The sequence below is a fragment of the Ranitomeya variabilis genome, chromosome 2 (assembly GCF_051348905.1).
Source record: "Ranitomeya variabilis isolate aRanVar5 chromosome 2, aRanVar5.hap1, whole genome shotgun sequence".
Lineage (NCBI taxonomy): Eukaryota > Metazoa > Chordata > Amphibia > Anura > Dendrobatidae > Ranitomeya > Ranitomeya variabilis.
In genome coordinates this window covers 819,422,269-819,441,379 of record NC_135233.1, presented here as the reverse complement: position 1 = coordinate 819,441,379, position 19,111 = coordinate 819,422,269, and the positions used below count along the sequence as shown (strand labels likewise).

The 19,111-nt window shown below is 43.0% G+C and overlaps 1 protein-coding gene across 1 annotated transcript in view; it reads right to left on the bottom strand.

The window, feature by feature from the left end:
- The window catches only part of COL21A1 (collagen type XXI alpha 1 chain), a 614,795-nt gene that overhangs the window by 455,824 nt on the left and 139,860 nt on the right, over positions 1 to 19,111 (bottom strand). Inside the window, exon 3 of the mRNA XM_077290009.1 lies at positions 14,602 to 15,153. Coding sequence (XP_077146124.1) covers positions 14,602 to 15,153 — 552 coding nt within the window. The remainder of the gene's footprint in view (positions 1 to 14,601; positions 15,154 to 19,111) is intronic.

Below are 19,111 nucleotides of genomic sequence, written 5' to 3'. Positions count from 1 at the left end.
ATGCCCTGGATACAGTTAGGTCCATATATATTTGGACAGAGACAACATTTTTCAAAATTTTGGTTATAGACATTACCACAATGAATTTTAAACAAAACAATTCAGATGCTGTTGAAGTTCAGACTTTCAGCTTTCATTTGAGGGTATCCACATTAAAATTGGATGAAGGGTTTAGGAGTTTCAGATCCTTAACATGTGCCACTCTGTATTTAAAGGGACCAAAAGTAATTGGACAGATTAAATAATTGTAAATGAAATGTTCATTTCTAGTACTTGGTTGAAAACTCTTTGTTGGCAGTGACTGCCTGAAGTCTTGAACTCATGGACATCACCAGACGCTGTGTTGCCTCCTTTTTGATGCTCTGCCAGGCTTTCACTGCGGTGGTTTTCAGTTGCTGTTTGTTTGTTTGCCTTTCTGTCTGAAGTTTAGTCTTTAACAAGTGAAATGCATGCTCAATTGGGTTGAGATCAGGTGACTGACTTGGCCATTCAAGAATATTCCACTTCTTTGCTTTAATAAACTCCTGGGTTGCTTTGGCTTTGTTTTGGGTCATTGTCCTTCTGTAGTATGAAATGACGACCAATCAGTTTGGCTGTATTTGGCTGGATCTGAGCACACGGTATTTCTCTGAATACCTCAGAATTCATTCAGCTGCTTCTGTCCTGTGTCACATCATCAATAAACACTAGTGACCCAGTGCCACTTGCAGCCATTCATGCCCAAGCCATCACACTGCCTCCGCCGTGTTTTACAGATGATGTGGTATGCTTTGGATCATGAGCTGTACCAAGCCTTCACCATACTTTTCTCTTTCCATCATTCTGGTAGAGGTTGATCTTGGTTTCATCTGTCCACAGAATGTTCTTCCAGAACTGTGCTGGCTGTTTTAGATGTTTTTAGCAAAGTTCAGTCTAGCCTTTTTATTCTTGATGCTTATGAGTGGCTTGCACCGTGCAGTGAACCCTCTGTATTTACTTTCATGCAGTCTTTTCTTTATGGTAGATTTGGATATTGATCCGCTGACCTCCTGGAGAGTGTTGGTCACTTGGTTGGCTGTTGTGAAGGGGTTTCTCTTCACCATGGAGATTATTCTGCGATCATCCACCACTGTTGTCTTCCGTGGGCGCCCAGGTCTTTTTGCATTGATGAGTTCACCAGTGCTTTCTTTCTTTCTTTCTCAGGATGTACCAAACTGTAGATTTTGCCACTCCTAATATTGTAGCAATTTCTCAGATGGGTTAGTTCTGTTTTCGCAGCTTAAGGATGGCTTGCTTCACCTGCATGGAGAGCTCCTTTACCGCATGTTTACTTCACAGCGAAACCTCCCAAATGCAAGCACCACACCTCAAATCAACTCCAGGCCTTTAATCTGCTTAATTGAGAATGACATAACGAAGGGATTGCCCACACCTCTCCATGAAATAGCCTCGGAGTCAATTGTCCAATTACTTTTGGTCCCTTTAAGAACAGGGTGGCACATGTTAAGGAGCTGGAACTCCTAAACCCTTCATCCAATTTTAATGTGGATACCCTCAAATGAAAGCTGAAAGTCTGAACTTCACCTGCATCTGAATTGTTTTGTTTAAAATTCATTGTGGCAATGTCTATAACCAAAATTAGAAAAATGATGTCTCTGTCCAAATATATATGGACCTAACTGTATATCTGTGTGTGGTGTCTCTTGAATCACTCCTTGTGAATCTCCCCCAAATTTTTGAATGGCCTTTTCTTAACAATCCTTTCAAGGCTGCAGTTAGCCTGGTTGCTTGTGCACCTTTTCTACAACACTTTTTCCTTCCACTCAACTTTCCATTAATATGCTTGGATACAGCACTCAGTGAACAGCCAGCTTCTTTAGCAATTACCTTTTGTGGCTTACCCTCTTTGTGGAGTGTGTCAATGACTGCCTTCTGGACATCTGCGAAGTCAGCAGTCTTCCCCATGATTGTGGAGCCTACTGAAATAGACTAAGGGACCTTTTTAAATGCTTAGGAAGCCTTTGCAGGTATTTTTATGAATTATTTTAATTCACAGAGATAATGTCTTTTGGGTTTTCATTGGCTGTAAGCCATAATCATCAACATTAACAGAAATAAACACTTGAAATAGATCACTCTGTTTGTAATGACTCTATATAATATATGAGTTTCACTTTTTGTATGGAAAAACTGAAACAAATTAAATTTTGATGATATTCTAATCTTGTGAGAAGCACCTGTATGTCAAACCATCTTTTATAAAAAACAAACAAAAAAAACAATAATATTTTGACACACAAAAAAACTCCCTTTTATCCCACAAATTGAAGACTGCTTTTGGATTTCATTAGAAATTGTGTACCACCTTACTTTTACGGGTGTTTTGTTTCCTTGTCCATTCAACTTTAATGTGGTTTGTGGCCATAAATCAGTTTAAAGAAGCTCAGAAAAATAAAAAAAGGAGTTGCAAACGTTCCTGTTAGACTGTCGGAATTAGCTCACTGATGGATTCTCAGGTGAAGAGGTTGGCCACTTTATCTTGTTAGTTCAGCTTTCCTCACTAGCTGAACAGCACTTCTTCACATAAAATGGCTGCTGATGGAGGAAAATGTGACCAGACCAGTGCATTATTCTCCTCTGATTGTAAAACACCTCACATGAGAAAACTGCTTTTATATTTGAGGAAGCTGAGGGACTGGCAGCTCTGGTCACATTGTCCTCCACCAGCAGCCATTTTATGAACAGAAGTGTGGCCAGTTGCCCTCACACATTATATATTACCGTATATACTCGAGTATAAGCCGAGATTTTCAGCCTACTTTTTTGGGCTGAAATTGCCCCTCTCGGCTTATACTCGAGTCATACCGGGGGTCGGCAGGGGAGGGGGAGCGGGGGCTGTCTAAAAATACTCACCTAGTCCAGGCGCGGTCCCTGCTTCCCCAGCGCCGGCAGCAGCAGCTTCAGCATCTTCCTGCACTGAGCGGTCACATGGTCCCGCTCATTGCAGTAAATGAATATTCGGCTCCACCTCCCATAGGGGTGGAGCCGCCTATTCATTACTGTAATCAGCAGTACCATGTGACCGCTGAGTACAGGATGAAGCGCTGCGGCATCGGAGAAGCAGGATCTACACAGCGGCAGGACCAGGTGAGTATACGGAGAGGGGAGCGCAGCGCTGCACGATAGTCACCTGCTCCTCGTTCCGGGCGCCGATCTGTCTCCAGCAGTGACGCTGAGGTCAGAGGGCGTGGTGACGTTGTCAGTGCGCGCCCTCTGCTGAACGTCAGTGCTGGAGACAGATCGGCGCCGGAACGAGGGGAGGTGACTATTGAAAGTGCGGGGGCCTGAGCGACGGAGAGGTGAGTATGTGATTTATTTTTTTTATCGCAGCAAATGGGGCAAGTGTCTGTATGGAGCATCTATGGGGCCATAACGTTCCTGCAGCACTATATGGGGCCATAACGTTCCTGCAGCACTATATGGGGCCATAACATTCCTGCAGCACTATATGGGGCCATAATGTTCCTGCAGCACTATATGGGGGCCATAACGTTCCTGCAGCACTATATGAGGCCATAACATTCCTGCAGCACTATATGGGGCCATAACATTCCTGCAGCACTATATGGGGCCATAACATTCCTGCAGCACTATATGGGGCCATAACGTTCCTGCAGCACTATATGGGGCCATAACATTCCTGCAGCACTATATGGGGCCATAACATTCCTGCAGCACTATATGGGGACATAACATTCCTGCAGCACTATATGGGGCCATAACATTCCTGCAGCACTATATGGGGCCATAACATTCCTGCAGCACTATATGGGGCCATAACATTCCTGCAGCACTATATGGGGGCCATAACATTCCTGCAGCACTATATGGGGCCATAATATTCCTGCAGCACTATATGGGGCCATAACATTCCTGCAGCACTATATGGGGCCATAACATTCCTGCAGCACTATATGGGGGCCATAACATTCCTGCAGCACTATATGGGGCCATAACATTCCTGCAGCACTATATGGGGGCCATAACGTTCCTGGAGCACTATATGGGAACCATAACATTCCTGCAGCACTATATGGGGCCATAACATTCCTGCAGCACTATATGGGGCCATAACATTCCTGCAGCACTATATGGGGGCCATAACGTTCCTGCAGCACTATATGGGGCCATAACATTCCTGCAGCACTATATGGGGCCATAACATTCCTGCAGCACTATATGGGGCCATAACGTTTCTGCAGCACTATATGGGGCCATAACGTTTCTGCAGCACTATATGGGGCCATAACGTTTCTGCAGCACTATATGGGGCCATAACGTTTCTGCAGCACTATATGGGGCCATAACGTTTCTGCAGCACTATATAGGGGCATAATGTTTGTGCAGCACTATATGGGGCAAGTGTCTGTATGGGGCCATAATTAACGTTTGTAGGGCACTACGGCATATGGGGCAAGTGTCTGTATGGAGCATCTTATAGGGCCATAACGTTTGTGCAGCACTATAAGGGGCAAATATCTTTATAGAGCATCTTATGGGGCCATAATCAGCATTTGTGCAGCATTATATTGGGCAAATGTGTCTATGGAGCATCTTATGGGGCCTTTATTAACCTTTATGCAGGATTATATGGGCCCTATTTTAATATGGAACATCTTATGGGGCCTAATGAACAGTATGGAGCATTATATGGGGCTCCTGATTCAATATGGATATTCAAAGACACTTAACCTACTGATGTCTCAATTAATTTTACTTTTATTGGTATCTATTATAAACTTTTGACATTTACCGGTAGCTGCTGCATTTTCCCCCCTAGGCTTATACTCGAGTCAATAAGTTTTCCCAGTTTTTTGTGGCAAAATTAGGGGGGTCGGCTTATACTCGGGTCGGCTTATACTCGAGTATATACGGTAGTTGGGTGTGGCCAGTTATTATTTTCTGAGCTGATGGGAGCACAGCAGATTAGGCAACACAAACGATGGGAACATTTTGGATTTTGTTCACCTGTCATGTGTCCATAGCTGGACCATAAATATTTAACCCCTTCACCCCCAAGGGTGGTTTGCACGTTAATGACCGGGCCAATTTTTACAATTCTGACCACTGTCCCTTTATGGGGCTATAACTCTGGAACGCTTTGACGGATCTTGGCGATTCTGACACTGTTTTCTCGTGACATATTGTACTTCATGTTAGTGGTAAAATTTATTCGATATAACTTGCGTTTATTTGTGAAAAAAATGGAAATTTGGCGAAAATTTTGAAAATTTTGCAATTTTCCAAATTTGAATTTTTATGCCCTTAAATCACAGACATATGTCACGCAAAATACTTAATAAGTAACATTTCCCACATGTCTACTTTACATCAGTACAATTTTGGAACCAAAATTTTTTTTTGTGACGGAGTTATAAGGGTTAAAAGTTGACCAGCAATTTCTCATTTTTACAGCACCATTTTTTTTTAGGGACCACATCTCATTTGAAGTCATTTTGAGGGGTCTATATGATAGAAAATACTCAAGTGTGACACCATTCTAAAAACTGCACCCCTCAAGGTGCTCAAAACCACATTCAAGAAGTTTATTAACCCTTCAGGTGTTTCACAGGAATTTTTGGAATGTTTAAATAAAAATGAACATTTAACTTTTTTTCACACAAAATTTATTTCAGCTCCAATTTGTTTTATTTTACCAAGGGTAACAGGAGAAAATGGACCCCAAAAGTTGTTGTACAATTTGTCCTGAGTACGCTGATACCCCATATGTGGGGGTAAACCACTGTTTGGGCGTATGGCAGAGCTCGGAAGGAAAGGAGCGCCATTTGACTTTTCAATGCAAAATTGACTGGAATTGAGATGGGACGCCATGTTGCGTTTGGAGAGCCCCTGATGTGCCTAAACACTGAAACCCCCTACAAGTGACACCATTTTGGAAAGTAGACCCCCTAAGGAACTTATCTTGATGTGTGGTGAGCACTTTGACCCACCAAGTGCTTCACAGAAGTTTATAATGCAGAGCCGTAAAAATAAAAAATCATATTTTTTCACAAAAATGATCTTTTCGCCCCCAATTTTTTATTTTCCCAAGGGTAAGAGAAGAAATTGGACCCCAAAAAATGTTGTGCAATTTGTCCTGAGTACGATGATACCCCATATGTGGGTGTAAACCATTGTTTGGGCGCATGGCAGAGCTTGGAAGGGAAGGAGCGCCATTTGACTTTTCAATGCAAAATTGACTGGAATTGAGATGGGACGCCATGTTGCGTTTGGAGAGCCCCTGATGTGCCTAAACATTGAAACTCCCTACAAGTGACACCATTTTGGAAAGTAGACCCCCTAAGGAACTTATCTAGATGTGTGGTGAGCACTTTGACCCACCAAGTGCTTCACAGAAGTTTATAATGCAGAGCCATAAAAATAAAAAATCATATTTTTTCACAAAAATGATCTTTTCGCCCCCAATTTTTTATTTTCCCAAGGGTAAGAGAAGAAATTGGACCCCAAAAAATGTTGTGCAATTTGTCCTGAGTACGATGATACCCCATATGTGGGTGTAAACCATTGTTTGGGCGCATGGCAGAGCTTGGAAGGGAAGGAGCGCCATTTGACTTTTCAATGCAAAATTGACTGGAATTGAGATGGGACGCCATGTTGCGTTTGGAGAGCCCCTGATGTGCCTAAACATTGAAACTCCCTACAAGTGACACCATTTTGGAAAGTAGACCCCCTAAGGAACTTATCTAGATGTGTGGTGAGCACTTTGACCCACCAAGTGCTTCACAGAAGTTTATAATGCAGAGCCATAAAAATAAAAAATCATATTTTTTCACAAAAATGATCTTTTCGCCCCCAATTTTTTATTTTCCCAAGGGTAAGAGAAGAAATTGGACCCCAAAAAATGTTGGCCAATTTGTCCTGAGTACGCTGATACCCCATATGTGGGTGTAAACCATTGTTTGGGCGCATGGCAGAGCTTGGAAGGGAAGGAGCGCCATTTGACTTTTCAATGCAAAATTGACTGGAATTGAGATGGGACGCCATGTTGCGTTTGGAGAGCCCCTGATGTGCCTAAACATTGAAACTCCCTACAAGTGACACCATTTTGGAAAGTAGACCCCCTAAGGAACTTATCTAGATGTGTTTTGAGAGCTTTGAACCCCCAAGTGTTTCACTACAGATTATAACGCAGAGCCGTGAAAATAATTTTTATTTTTTTTCTCAAAAATGATTTTTTAGCACCCAGCTTTGTATTTTTACAAGGGTAACAGAATAAATTGGACCCCAAAATTTGTTTTCCAATTTGTCCTGAGTACGCTGATACCCCATATGTGGGGGGGAACCACTGTTTGGGCGCATGACAGAGCTCGGAAGGGAAGGAGCGCCATTTGGAATGCAGACTTAAATGGATTGGTCAGCAGCCGTCACGTTGCATTTGCAGAGCCCCTGATGTACCCAAACAGTACAAACCCCCCACAAGTGACCCCATATTGGAAACTAGACCTCCCAAGGAACTTATCTAGATGTGTTTTGAGAACTTTGAACCCCCAAGTGTTTCACTAAAGTTTATAGCGCAAAGCCGTGAAAATAAAAATTCTTTTTTTTTTCACAAAAATGATTTTTTAGCCCCCAGTTTTGTATTTTCACAAGGGTAACAGGATAAATTAGACCCCAAAAGTTGTTGTCCAATTTGTCCTGAGTACGCTGATACCCCATATGTGGGGGGGAACCACTGTTTGGGTGCATGACAGAGCTCGGAAGGGAAGGAGCGCCATTTGGAATGCAGCCTTAAATGGATTGGTCTGCAGGCGTCACGTTGCATTTGCAGAGCCCCTGATGTACCCAAACAGTACAAACCCCCCACAAGTGACCCCATATTGGAAACTAGACCTCCCAAGGAACTTATCTAGATGTGTTGTGAGAACTTTGAACCCCCAAGTGTTTCACTACAGTTTATAACGCAGAGCCGTGAAAATAAAACATCTTTTTTTCCCACAAAAATGATTTTTAGCCCCCCAAATTTTTATTTTCCTAAGGATAACAAGAGAACTTGGACCCCAGAAGTTGTTGTTCAATTTGTCCCGAGTACGCTGATAACACATATGTTGGGTTAAACCCCTTTTTGGGCGCACGGGAGAGCTCGGAAGGGAAGGAGCACTGTTTTACTTTTTCAATGCAGAATTGGCTGGAATTGAGATTGGACGCCATGTTGCGCTTGGAGAGCCCCTGATGTGCCTTGACAGTGGAAACTCCCCAATTCTACCTGAAACCCTAACCCAAACACACCCCTAACCCTAATCCCAACGGTAACCCTAACCACACCCCTAGCCCTGACACACCCATAATTCTAATCCCAACCCTAATCCAAACGTAAATGTAATCCAAACCCCAACCCTAACTTTACCTCCAACCCTAGCCCTAACCCTAACCCTACCCCTAACCCTAACCCTAAACGTGACTGAAATACGTGGCACTGAAATACGTGGCACTGAAATACGTGATACGTGGCACTTAAATACGTGGCACTGAAATACGTGGCACTGAAATACGTGGCACTGAAATACGTGGCACTTAAATACGTGGCACTTAAATACGTGGCACTGAAATATGTGATACGTGGCACTGAAATACGTGGCACTGAAATACGTGGCACTGAAATACGTGGCACTGAAATATGTGGCACTTAAATACGTGGCACTTAAATACGTGGCACTGAAATATGTGATACGTGGCACTGAAATACGTGGCACTGAAATACGTGGCACTTAAATACGTGGCACTTAAATACGTGGCACTGAAATATGTGATACGTGGCACTGAAATACGTGGCACTGAAATACGTGGCACTGAAATACGTGGCACTGAAATACGTGGCACTGAAATACGTGGCACTGAAATATGTGATACGTGGCACTGAAATACGTGACACTGAAATACGTGGCACTGAAATACGTGGCACTGAAATACGTGGCACTGAAATACGTGGCACTATGACTGTCAGAAAATGTTCATTAAACGGTTAGGGGTGAGGTTAGGGGTAGAGTTAGGGTTAGGGTTTGGATCCCTTTATCACCTTGATGGTGGTGGGTGGCTTTTCAGTGTGTTTTCTGTTTTTTTTCGATAAAAATGCATGCGTTTTTAACGCAAACAAACGCATGTGCTTAAAAACGCAAGAAAATACTGCAGGTTGTATTTCTGAAAATGAACGCATGCAGAAAAAAACCGCATGCGTTTGAAAACGCGACCAAACGCGTACAAAAAAAGCGTTTTCAATGTTAAATATAGGGAAAAAACGCATGCGTTTTTTTGTGCAAAAAACGCTGCAGACAAAAACGCAAGTGTGAAACCAGCGACGCTTTTTATAGCAAAAAAGTTTTTGCGTCTCCACATTTTGAGACCTATAATTTTTCCACATTTTGCTCCACAGAGTCATGTGAGGTCTTGTTTTTTGCGGGACGAGTTGACGCTTTTATTGGTAACATTTTCGGACACGTGACCGTTTTTGATCGCTTTTTATTCCGATTTTTGTGAGGCAGAATGACTAAAAACCTGCTATTCATGAATTTCTTTTGGGAGAGGCGTTTATACCGTTCCGCGTTTGGTAAAATTGATAAAGCAGTTTTATTCGTCGGGTCAGTACGATTACAGCGATATCTCATTTATATCATTTTTTTATGTTTTGGCGCTTTTATACGATAAAAACTAAAATATAGAAAAAATAATTATTTTGGTATCGCTTTATTCTCAGGACTATAACTTTTTTATTTTTTTGCTGATGATGCTGTATGGTGGCTTGTTTTTTGCGGGACAAGATGACGTTTTCAGCGGTACCATGGATATTTATATCAGTCTTTTTGATCGTGTGTTATTCCACTTTTTGTTCGGCGGTATGGTAATAAAGCGTTGTTTTTTGCCTCGTTTTTTTTTTTTTTTTCTTACGATGTTTACTGAAGGGGTTAACTAGTGGGGCAGTTTTATAGGTTGGGTCGTTACGGACGCGGCGATACTAAATATGTGTACTTTTATTGTTTTGTTTTTTTTATTTAGATAAAGAAATGTATTTATGGGAATAATATATATTTTTTTATTATTATTTATTTAGGAATTTTTTTTTTATTTTTTTTTACACATGTGGAAAAATTTTTTTTTTACTTTTTTACTTTGTCCCAGGGGGGGACATCACAGATAATTGATCTGGCAGTGTGCACAGCACTCTGCCAGATCGACGATCTGCTGTGCAGGGCTGCAGGCTTACCAAGTGTCTGCTCTGAGCAGACACTCGGTAAGCCACCTCCTTCCCTGCAGGACCCGGATGCCGCGGCCATCTTGGATCCGGGACCTGCAGCCAGGAAGGAGGTAGGAGACCCTCGCAGCAACGCGATCACATCGCGTTGCTCCGGGGGTCTCAGGGAAGCCCGCAGGGAGCCCCCTCCCTGCGCGATGCTTCCCTATACCGCCGGTACACTGCGATCATGTTTGATCGCGGTGTGCCGGGGGTTAATGTGCCGGGGGCGGTCCATGACCGCTCCTGGCACATAGTGCCGGATGTCAGCTGCGATATGCAGCTGACACCCGGCCGCGATCGGCCGCGCTCCCCCCGTGAGCGCCGCTGATCGGTGATGACGTACTATCCCGTCGGCGGTCATACGGGCCCACCCCACCTCGACGGGATAGTACGTCTGATGTCAGGAAGGGGTTAAGGTCACTAGAGATGAGCACACTTTTTGATATGTGAATTCACCAACTTTGACAAATTTAACTCAAAAATAAAATTTTCAAGCAATAAATTTGAGTGAATTTCAATACTATAAAGCAAGCAAAATACAGAAAATACATGTGGGTCAGCAGAGAGAGAGGACCCTGCTGACCAGATGAGTTTACACTCTCTAGGAGACAGAGAGGAACCCTCTGACTATAACAGCATACACTTTACAGGCGAGAGAGAGTATACCGCTGACAGAGCTTACATCCCTACATACTTTCTCACTTAACATGTGAGAAAGTAAGCTGCTGACCACAAGAGCTTACACTCCACACAAAAGAGAGAGAACCCCACTGACCATAAGAGCTTATGATTTACAGGCGAGAGAGAGAGGATATCTGCTGACCATAAGAGCTTAACCCCTTCATGACAAAGGTATTTTCATTTTTGCGTTTTCGTTTTTTGATCCCCTTCTTCCCAGAGCCATAACTTTTTTACTTTTCCATCAAAATGGGCATGTGAGGGCTTCTTTTTTGCAGGACAAGTTGTACTTTTGAACAGCACCATTAGCTTTAACTTGTCATGGTACTGGAAAACGGGAAAAAAATTCAAAGTGATGTGAAATTGCAAAAAAAGTGCAGTTCCACAGTGTTTTTTTTTTTTTTGCCATGTTCACTAAATGCTTAAACTGACATGTCACTATACTTCTCCAGGTCATTACAAGTTCATAGACACCAAACATCTAGGTTCTTTTTTATTTAAGGGGCTGAAAAAAAATCCAAAAAATCCAAAAATCCAAACAAAAAAAAGGCACCATTCTCCAAGACCTGTAGCGTCTCCATTTTTCGTGATCTGGGCTGGGTGAAAGCTTATTTTTTGTGCCCTGAGCTGATGTTTTTATTGATAACATTTTGTTGTAGATAAGATCTTATGATCACCCATTATTGCATTTATTTGCATTGTAACGACGACCCAAAAAAAAATTAATTCTGACTTTTGAATTTTTTTCTCATTACGCCGTTTAGCGATCGGGTTAATTATTTTTTTATGTTGATATATTGGGTGATTCAGAACTCGGCAATACAAAATATTGGTATATTTGTTTTTTTTTCATTGTTTTATTTAGAATGGGGAGAAAGGGGGGATGATTTGAACTTTTATCTTTTTTTATTTTTTTATATTTTTTAAAACATTTTTTTTTACTTTTTCCATGCTTAATAGTCTCCATGGGAGATTAGACGCTGCAGTTGTCTGATCGCCTCTGCTACACACAGGCGATGATCAGATCACCTGTGTGTAGCAGAAATGCTTACTCGCTATGAGCGCCTACCACCGAGAGCACTCATAGCAATCCGGCTATGACAACCATAAAGGTCTGCTAGAGACCTGCGGTTGTCATGCCAACCCATCCGTGACCTGAGACCACCAATGGATGGTATTTCTGGCACACTTCCAGTACACGCGAGTTAAATGCCGCTGTCAGAGATTGACAGTGGCATTTAACAGGTTAACAGCTGTTAGAGGCACATGTCAGCTGTTCAAAACAGCTGACATGTGCCGAGAAAGATGTGGGCTCAGCGCCAGTGTCCCCATCAACGCATGTGGGCATACTATTACTCCCAACATTGGAAAGGGGTTAAAATTTACAGGTGAGAAAGAAAGAACACCGCTGACCACAAGAGCATACGCTCTATAGGAGAGAGAGGATACCTGCTGACCATAAGAGCTTACACTTTAAAGTTGAGAACGAGAGAGGATCCCACTGACTATCCGAGCTTATACAGTAGATGGAGACTTACCTAATGTCTATGGAGATGGAAAACAACTCAGATACACAAATTTTACTTCGCTGAGAATCGTTAATCTTTTGTGGCCCAGGAATTGACCAATACTATATAAAAGGTATGATAATCCATAAGATGTCATAGCTGTAGGGCATTAGGGCAATGATTTTAGCTTGTTCTGTAATTCTTCAGCAGTGTGGGAAATGGTGACAAGCAAGTTTTTATTTTTTGAGAAATGTGAATCAATCTCAAAATGTTCAAATGTGCATGAAACTCAATTTTGAAAGATTCGATCAAACTTAATCTTCCGTGGTTCAATCTGCTCATCTCCACAGGTCACGTTATCTACCTTGTCTACTAGCACCTTAAAACACAAAGCTGACCGAATAGGTAATAATGGGATTAGGGTTGAGCGACTTTTATTTTTATAGGATCGAGTCGGGTTTCACGAAACCCGACTTTCTCAAAAGTCGGGTCGAGTGAAATCGGCCGATCCTATAAAAAAGTCGGGGTCAGGGTCGGCCGAAACACGAAACCCAATGCAGTGCAATGGGATACTATGGTTCCCAGGGTCTGAAGGAGAGGAAACTCTCCTTCAGGCCCTGGGATCCATATTTAAGTGTAAAATAAAGAATTAAAATAAAAAATATTGATATACTCACCTCTCCGACGCAGCCTGGACATTGCCGCTGGTAACCGGCATCTTCCGTTCCTATGAATGGCGCTTGAAAGACCTTTTGATGACGTCACGGCTTGTGATTGGTCGCGGCGGCCCACGTGACCGCTCAGCGACCAATCACAAGCCGTGACGTCATCCCTCAGGTCCTAAATTCCTCATTCTAGGAATTTAGGACATGAGAATTACGTCACGGCTTGTGATTGGTCGCTGAGCGGTCACGTGGGCCGCCGCGACCAATCACAAGCCGTGACATCATCGAAAGGTCCTTCACGCGCTCATTCTTAAGAAGGAAGGCTGCCGGAAAGAAGCCGAGGGTGAGTATATTCCTATTAGGTATATACTCACCCTCGGACGCGCCCTGCTTCTTTCCGGCAGCCTTCCTTCTTAAGAATGAGCGCGTGAAGGACCTTTCGATGACGTCACGGCTTGTGATTGGTCGCGGCGGCCCACGTGACCGCTCAGCGACCAATCACAAACCGTGACGTAATTCTCATGTCCTAAATTCCTAGAATGAGGAATTTAGGACCTGAGGGATGACGTCACGGCTTGTGATTGGTCGCTGAGCGGTCACGTGGGCCGCCGCGACCAATCACAAGCCGTGACGTCATCGAAAGGTCTTTCAAGCGCCATTCTTAGGAACGGAAGATGCCGGTTACCAGCGGCGATGTCCAGGCTGCGTCGGAGAGGTGAGTATATCAATATTTTTTATTTTAATTCTTTATTTTACACTTAAATGTGGATTCCGATACCGATTTCCGATATCGCAAACATATCGGAACTCGGTATCGGAATTCCGATACCAGATTCAGAAGATCGCCGACCTCATGGCCGACCCCACACAGGGGTCGGGTTTCATGAAACCCGACTTTGCCAAAAGTCGGTGACTTCTGAAAATGGCCGACCCGTTTCGCTCAACCCTAAATGGGATCATTTTTGTCACTAGTGACTGGAGGAATGGACATGAGTGAATTAGTAAGAGCTGCAAATCGACAGTGGACAGTATCTATAGCAGTCTTAATGAAGGCACCACTGTAGTAAAATGCATCTTACAGCCTCTGCCAGAAATGTTATTCCAGCCTGGGACTGAAATGTATTTCTGGCAACATTTATGCCTCTAAAGTGGTGCAAATCTTGAATTTTGGCGAATTTGGCTGTGACTGATGTAAAAACACCAAAATCTGCAAAATGTTTGTGCATCTTAGAATTGTGCAAACATTTTGTAATTCTGAGACGTTTTGCGTCCAAAAACATCATGAAAACACCTTCATAAATTTAACCCTTAATGTACATAGCTTAATATTATTATTATTATTATTGTTATTATTATTTAAGAGAATGTTTAGGATAACCAGATATTTTTTACTAAATTAATTTCATAATTTATTTTTAAAACATTGAAATCTATAGTCTGTATTTAACTCATATAAATAAATTACCTTCACAGAGCTTTTGCTTCATGATTTCTCGTATTCTGGATATGGCAATGTAATCTTCAACATAGAACACATAAGTAGATGATGGCTTATTAGCTATTGCTTTAAGCTCACTTTCTTCAATTTCTGAGCCTACTCCAATAGCAAAAAGAGTAATTTTATTCCTTCTTGCTTCTTCTGCTATATATTTCACATCATCTTGAGATTTTCCATCAGTTAAAACAATGGCGATTTTGGTTAATGGTCTTAAAGAACTAGCAAAAAGATTATCTACTGCAAACTGAATGGCATTTCCAGTGCGTGTGTTCCCTCCCAGATAGTCAATAGCTTGCATTCTTTTTATTAGGTCATCAATTGACTCATGGTGTCCAAGAGGGATTTCGAGAACAGGATAGTCACTATACTGCACCACTCCAACTTGGGTGAACTTTGGTCCAATATCAAAATTGCTTGTAATATTAACAACCCATTTTTTAAGTATTTCAAAATTTTCAGGACCCACACTCCATGATCCATCAAGGATGAAAACCAAGTCATTTGGTGCAGTTCTGCAACCTGTCAAAAGAGCAAATAAGGCAATATTAAATATTGTATATATCCATTGCACAAAATGTGAGATAGCAAACTATATAACCCTTGATTAGTTCATGTAATTTGATGAAGAACATACCCCCAAACACCTAAGTAAAACACCTGCTGTACATCATTGAATATAGTTATAAATCCAAGTTGATTCAATGTTGTCAAAATATATGTGAAAACAAATTTCTACTTTTTAAAATTGATTAGTCATATAACCCATTTATATTGATATTTGTGATACTAAGACCATGCAAGAAGACACATTCTTATTTATATTTTGTCCACTGAAACTTTTGACATTAATTTTAATATTTGTATGACACAGAGCTCCAAATTCATTGCATAGACATAGCTTACTGAAAACTGTTTGAACTTTCACCTCTGCAATAAGTTACTCAGCCTTCCTCAACAGTAGCTGATACAGTTAACCTTTATTTACCTTAATGCTTATGCAGGGGTTTTCTCTATTTATAGTTCGGCCTCAAATTGCCTGATGTTAATAGATGGAAATTTAACAGTTTAATTTTTCTTTTCAACTTGTGCCATAATGATTCTACAGTTAGAAGAAGGAAAATTACACCTTGTAAACCTATTCAAGTTTTTTGATAGGGGTTTGGAGGCAAAGAAGGATAACTGCATCCAGGTATCACAAACATACAACACATTTCACACTCCAGACCACGAGGGGGAGCTCTTGCTCCTATTTATTAGGTCACTCCCCACATTGGTAAAACTGGTAGCTTGTAGGGAAAGTTAGTTGCTGGCTGAGCTTCGCTCAGGTAGTTGGTCTTTGGTAGGGGTGGGATCCTGTCAGAGATCGAGGGAGAAGGACACAGAGCTGTGCATGCCCTCAGAGCTGCAGCTCCTGGAAAGAGGTAATGAAGAGGGCGGGCTGGAGCATCACATGGCAGCACAGAGCCCTCCCTCTTCATGATGTAATCACAGGTCCTGCAGACACCGGACTAGAAATAATGCAACTTCCTCTTACATGACCTGTGGTGAGGCAACAAGAGGGAGGGCTCTGTGCGGTTATGTGATGCTCCAGCCCTTCTTTACCTCACCATAGGTCCTGTAAGCTGTTGACAGAGAGAGAGACTTTCAGTTTTCTAGCATGGCTGGCTGCAGGACCTGAACTGTAAACAATAATTAAAAGTTTAGTAATGACACATAAAAATGCACTCTGCCACTCCTGTGGTGAACTATAACTCCCAGCATGCCATATGATAGGACATGCTGGGAGTTATAGTTCTCCCATGGAATCTTAAAGCAGCTCTAAAGTGTTATTTTTCAGTGCTGGAGTGGTGCTTTAAATATAAGCCCTGTGCCCCCATTCTTATACTCACCCTCCAGCATCTTCATATAGTACTTTACAGACATCACACTTATCCCGCAGAACCATCTTCTACCCATAGTTTCCAACATAATAACATACTATTATATATAATAACACCACATAAAATACTATGTTATTTATGTTATTAAATATTTTACTACATTTTTTGCTTCAAATATTTTTTTCCCTATTTTCCACCTTTAAAACCTGGGTGCGTCTTATAGTCCAGTGCGTCTTATAGTTTGAAAAGTACGTTATCTTCTATGAGTTTCATAGCCCCTTTCCCTTGCCTATCCTGTACATACCAATCTTTGTCATTTTCCTTCTATCCCTGTAATTTTTTCCTGTCTCCCATTTTCCTTAACCCCTTCCCGACCCATGACGCCACGTAGGCGTCATGAAAACCCGTGCCAATCCGACCCATGACGCCTATGTGGCGTCATGGAATGATCGCGTCCCTGCAGATCGGGTGAAGGGGTTAACTCCTATTTTACCCGATCTGCAGGGAGAGGGGGAGTGGTGCTTCAGCCCAGGGGGGGTGGCTTCACCCCCCCCGTGGCTACGATCGCTCTGATTGGCTGTTGAAAGTGAAACTGCCAATCAGAGCGATTTGTAATATTTCACCTGAAAAACTGGTGAAATATTACAATCCAGCCATGGCCGATGCTGCAATATCATCGGCCATGGCTGGAAACACTAATGTGACCCCCCCACCCCACCGATCGCCCCCCCAGTGCTCCGTTATGGGGTCCGGTCCCCTCGGTCCTGTGCTCTGCTGCCCCGTGCTCCTGCCCGCTCCCCCCGTGCTGCTATGCCACCCCCCTGTGCTCCGACGCCCCCCCGTGCCCCGATCTCCCCCCCTTATGCTCACCGAGGCTCCCGGTGTCCGTCCGCCTCCTCGCTGGGTGCCGCCATCTTCCAAGATGGCGGGCGCATGCTCAGTGCGACCGCCGAATCTGCCAGTCGGCAGATTCGTTAAAAGTACATTTTGATCGCTGCGATAGGTTCTATCACAGCGATCAAAATAAAAAAAATAATAAATAAACCCCCCCCTTTATCACCCCCATAGGTAGGGACAAAAATAAAATAAATTATTTATTTATTTATTTATTTTTTTCCACTAGGGTTAGGGTTAGAACTAGGGTTAGGGTTACGGGTAGGGTTAGGGTTAGGGGTAGGGTTAGGGTTACAGGTAGGGTTAGGGTTAGGGGTAGGGTTAGGGTTATGGCATGTGCGGATTTGGCTGCGGATCCGCAGCGGATTGGCCGCGGATCCGCAGCGGATTGGCCGCGGATCCACAGTGGATTGGCCGCGGATCCGCAGCGGATTGGCCATGGATCCGCAGCGGATTGGCCGCTGTGAATTCATAGCAGTTTTCCATCAGGTTTACAGTACCATGTACACCTATGGAAAACCAAATCCGCTGTGCCCATGGTGCGGAAAATTCCGTGCAGAAACGCTGCGTTGTATTTTCCGCAGCATGTCAATTCTTTGTGCGGATTCCGCAGCGTTTTACACCTGTTGCTCAATAGGAATCCGCAGGTGAAATCCGCACAAAAAAACACTGTAAATCTGCTGTAAATCCGCAGGTAAAACGCAGTGCCTTTTACCTGCAGATTTTTCAAAAATCATGCGGAAAAATCTTACACGAATCCGCAACGTGGGCACATACCCTTAGGGTTAGGGTTGGAATTAGGGCTAGGGTTGGAAATAGGGTTAAGAATAGGCTTGTGGTTAAGGTTACGGATAGGGTTAGGGGTGTGTTGGGGTTACAGTTGTGGTTAGGGTTGGGATTAGGGTTAGGGTTGGGATTAGGGTTAGGATTAGGGTTGGAATTAGGGTTACGGGTGTGTTGGGGTTAGGGTTGTGGTTAGGGGTGTGTTGGGGTTAGGGTTGGGATTAGGGTTATGGCTACAGTTGGGATTAGTATTAGGGGTGTGTTGGAGTTAGTGTTGAAGTTAGAATTGAGGGGTATCCACTGTTTAGGCACATCAGGGGCTCTGCAAACGCAACATGGCACCACCATTGATTCCAGCCAATCTTGCATTCAAAAAGTCAAATGGTGCTCCCTCCATTCCAAGCCCCGACATGCGCCCAAACAGTGGTTTACCACCACATTTGGGGTACCAGCGTACTCAGGATAAACTGGGCAACAACTGTTGGGGTCCAATTTCTCCTGTTACCCTTGCAAAAATAAAAAATTACTTGCTAAGACATAATTTTTGAGGAAAGAACAATTATTTTTTATTTTCATGGCTCTGCGTTATAAACTTCTGTGAAGCACTTGGGGGTTGAAAGTGCTCACCACACATCTAGATAAGTTCCTTCGGGGGTCTAGTTTCCAAAATGGGGTCACTTGTGGGGTGTTTCTACTGTTTAGGCACATCAGGGGCTCTGCAAATGCAACGTGACGCCCGCAGACCATTCCATCAAAGTCTGCATTTCAAATGTCACTACTTCCCTTCCGAGCCCTGACGTGCGCCCAAACAGTGGTTTACCCCCACATATGGGGTATCACTGTACTCACAACAAACTGGGCAACAAACATTGGGGCCCAATTTCTCCTGTTACCCTTGTGAAAATAAAGAATTGCTTGCT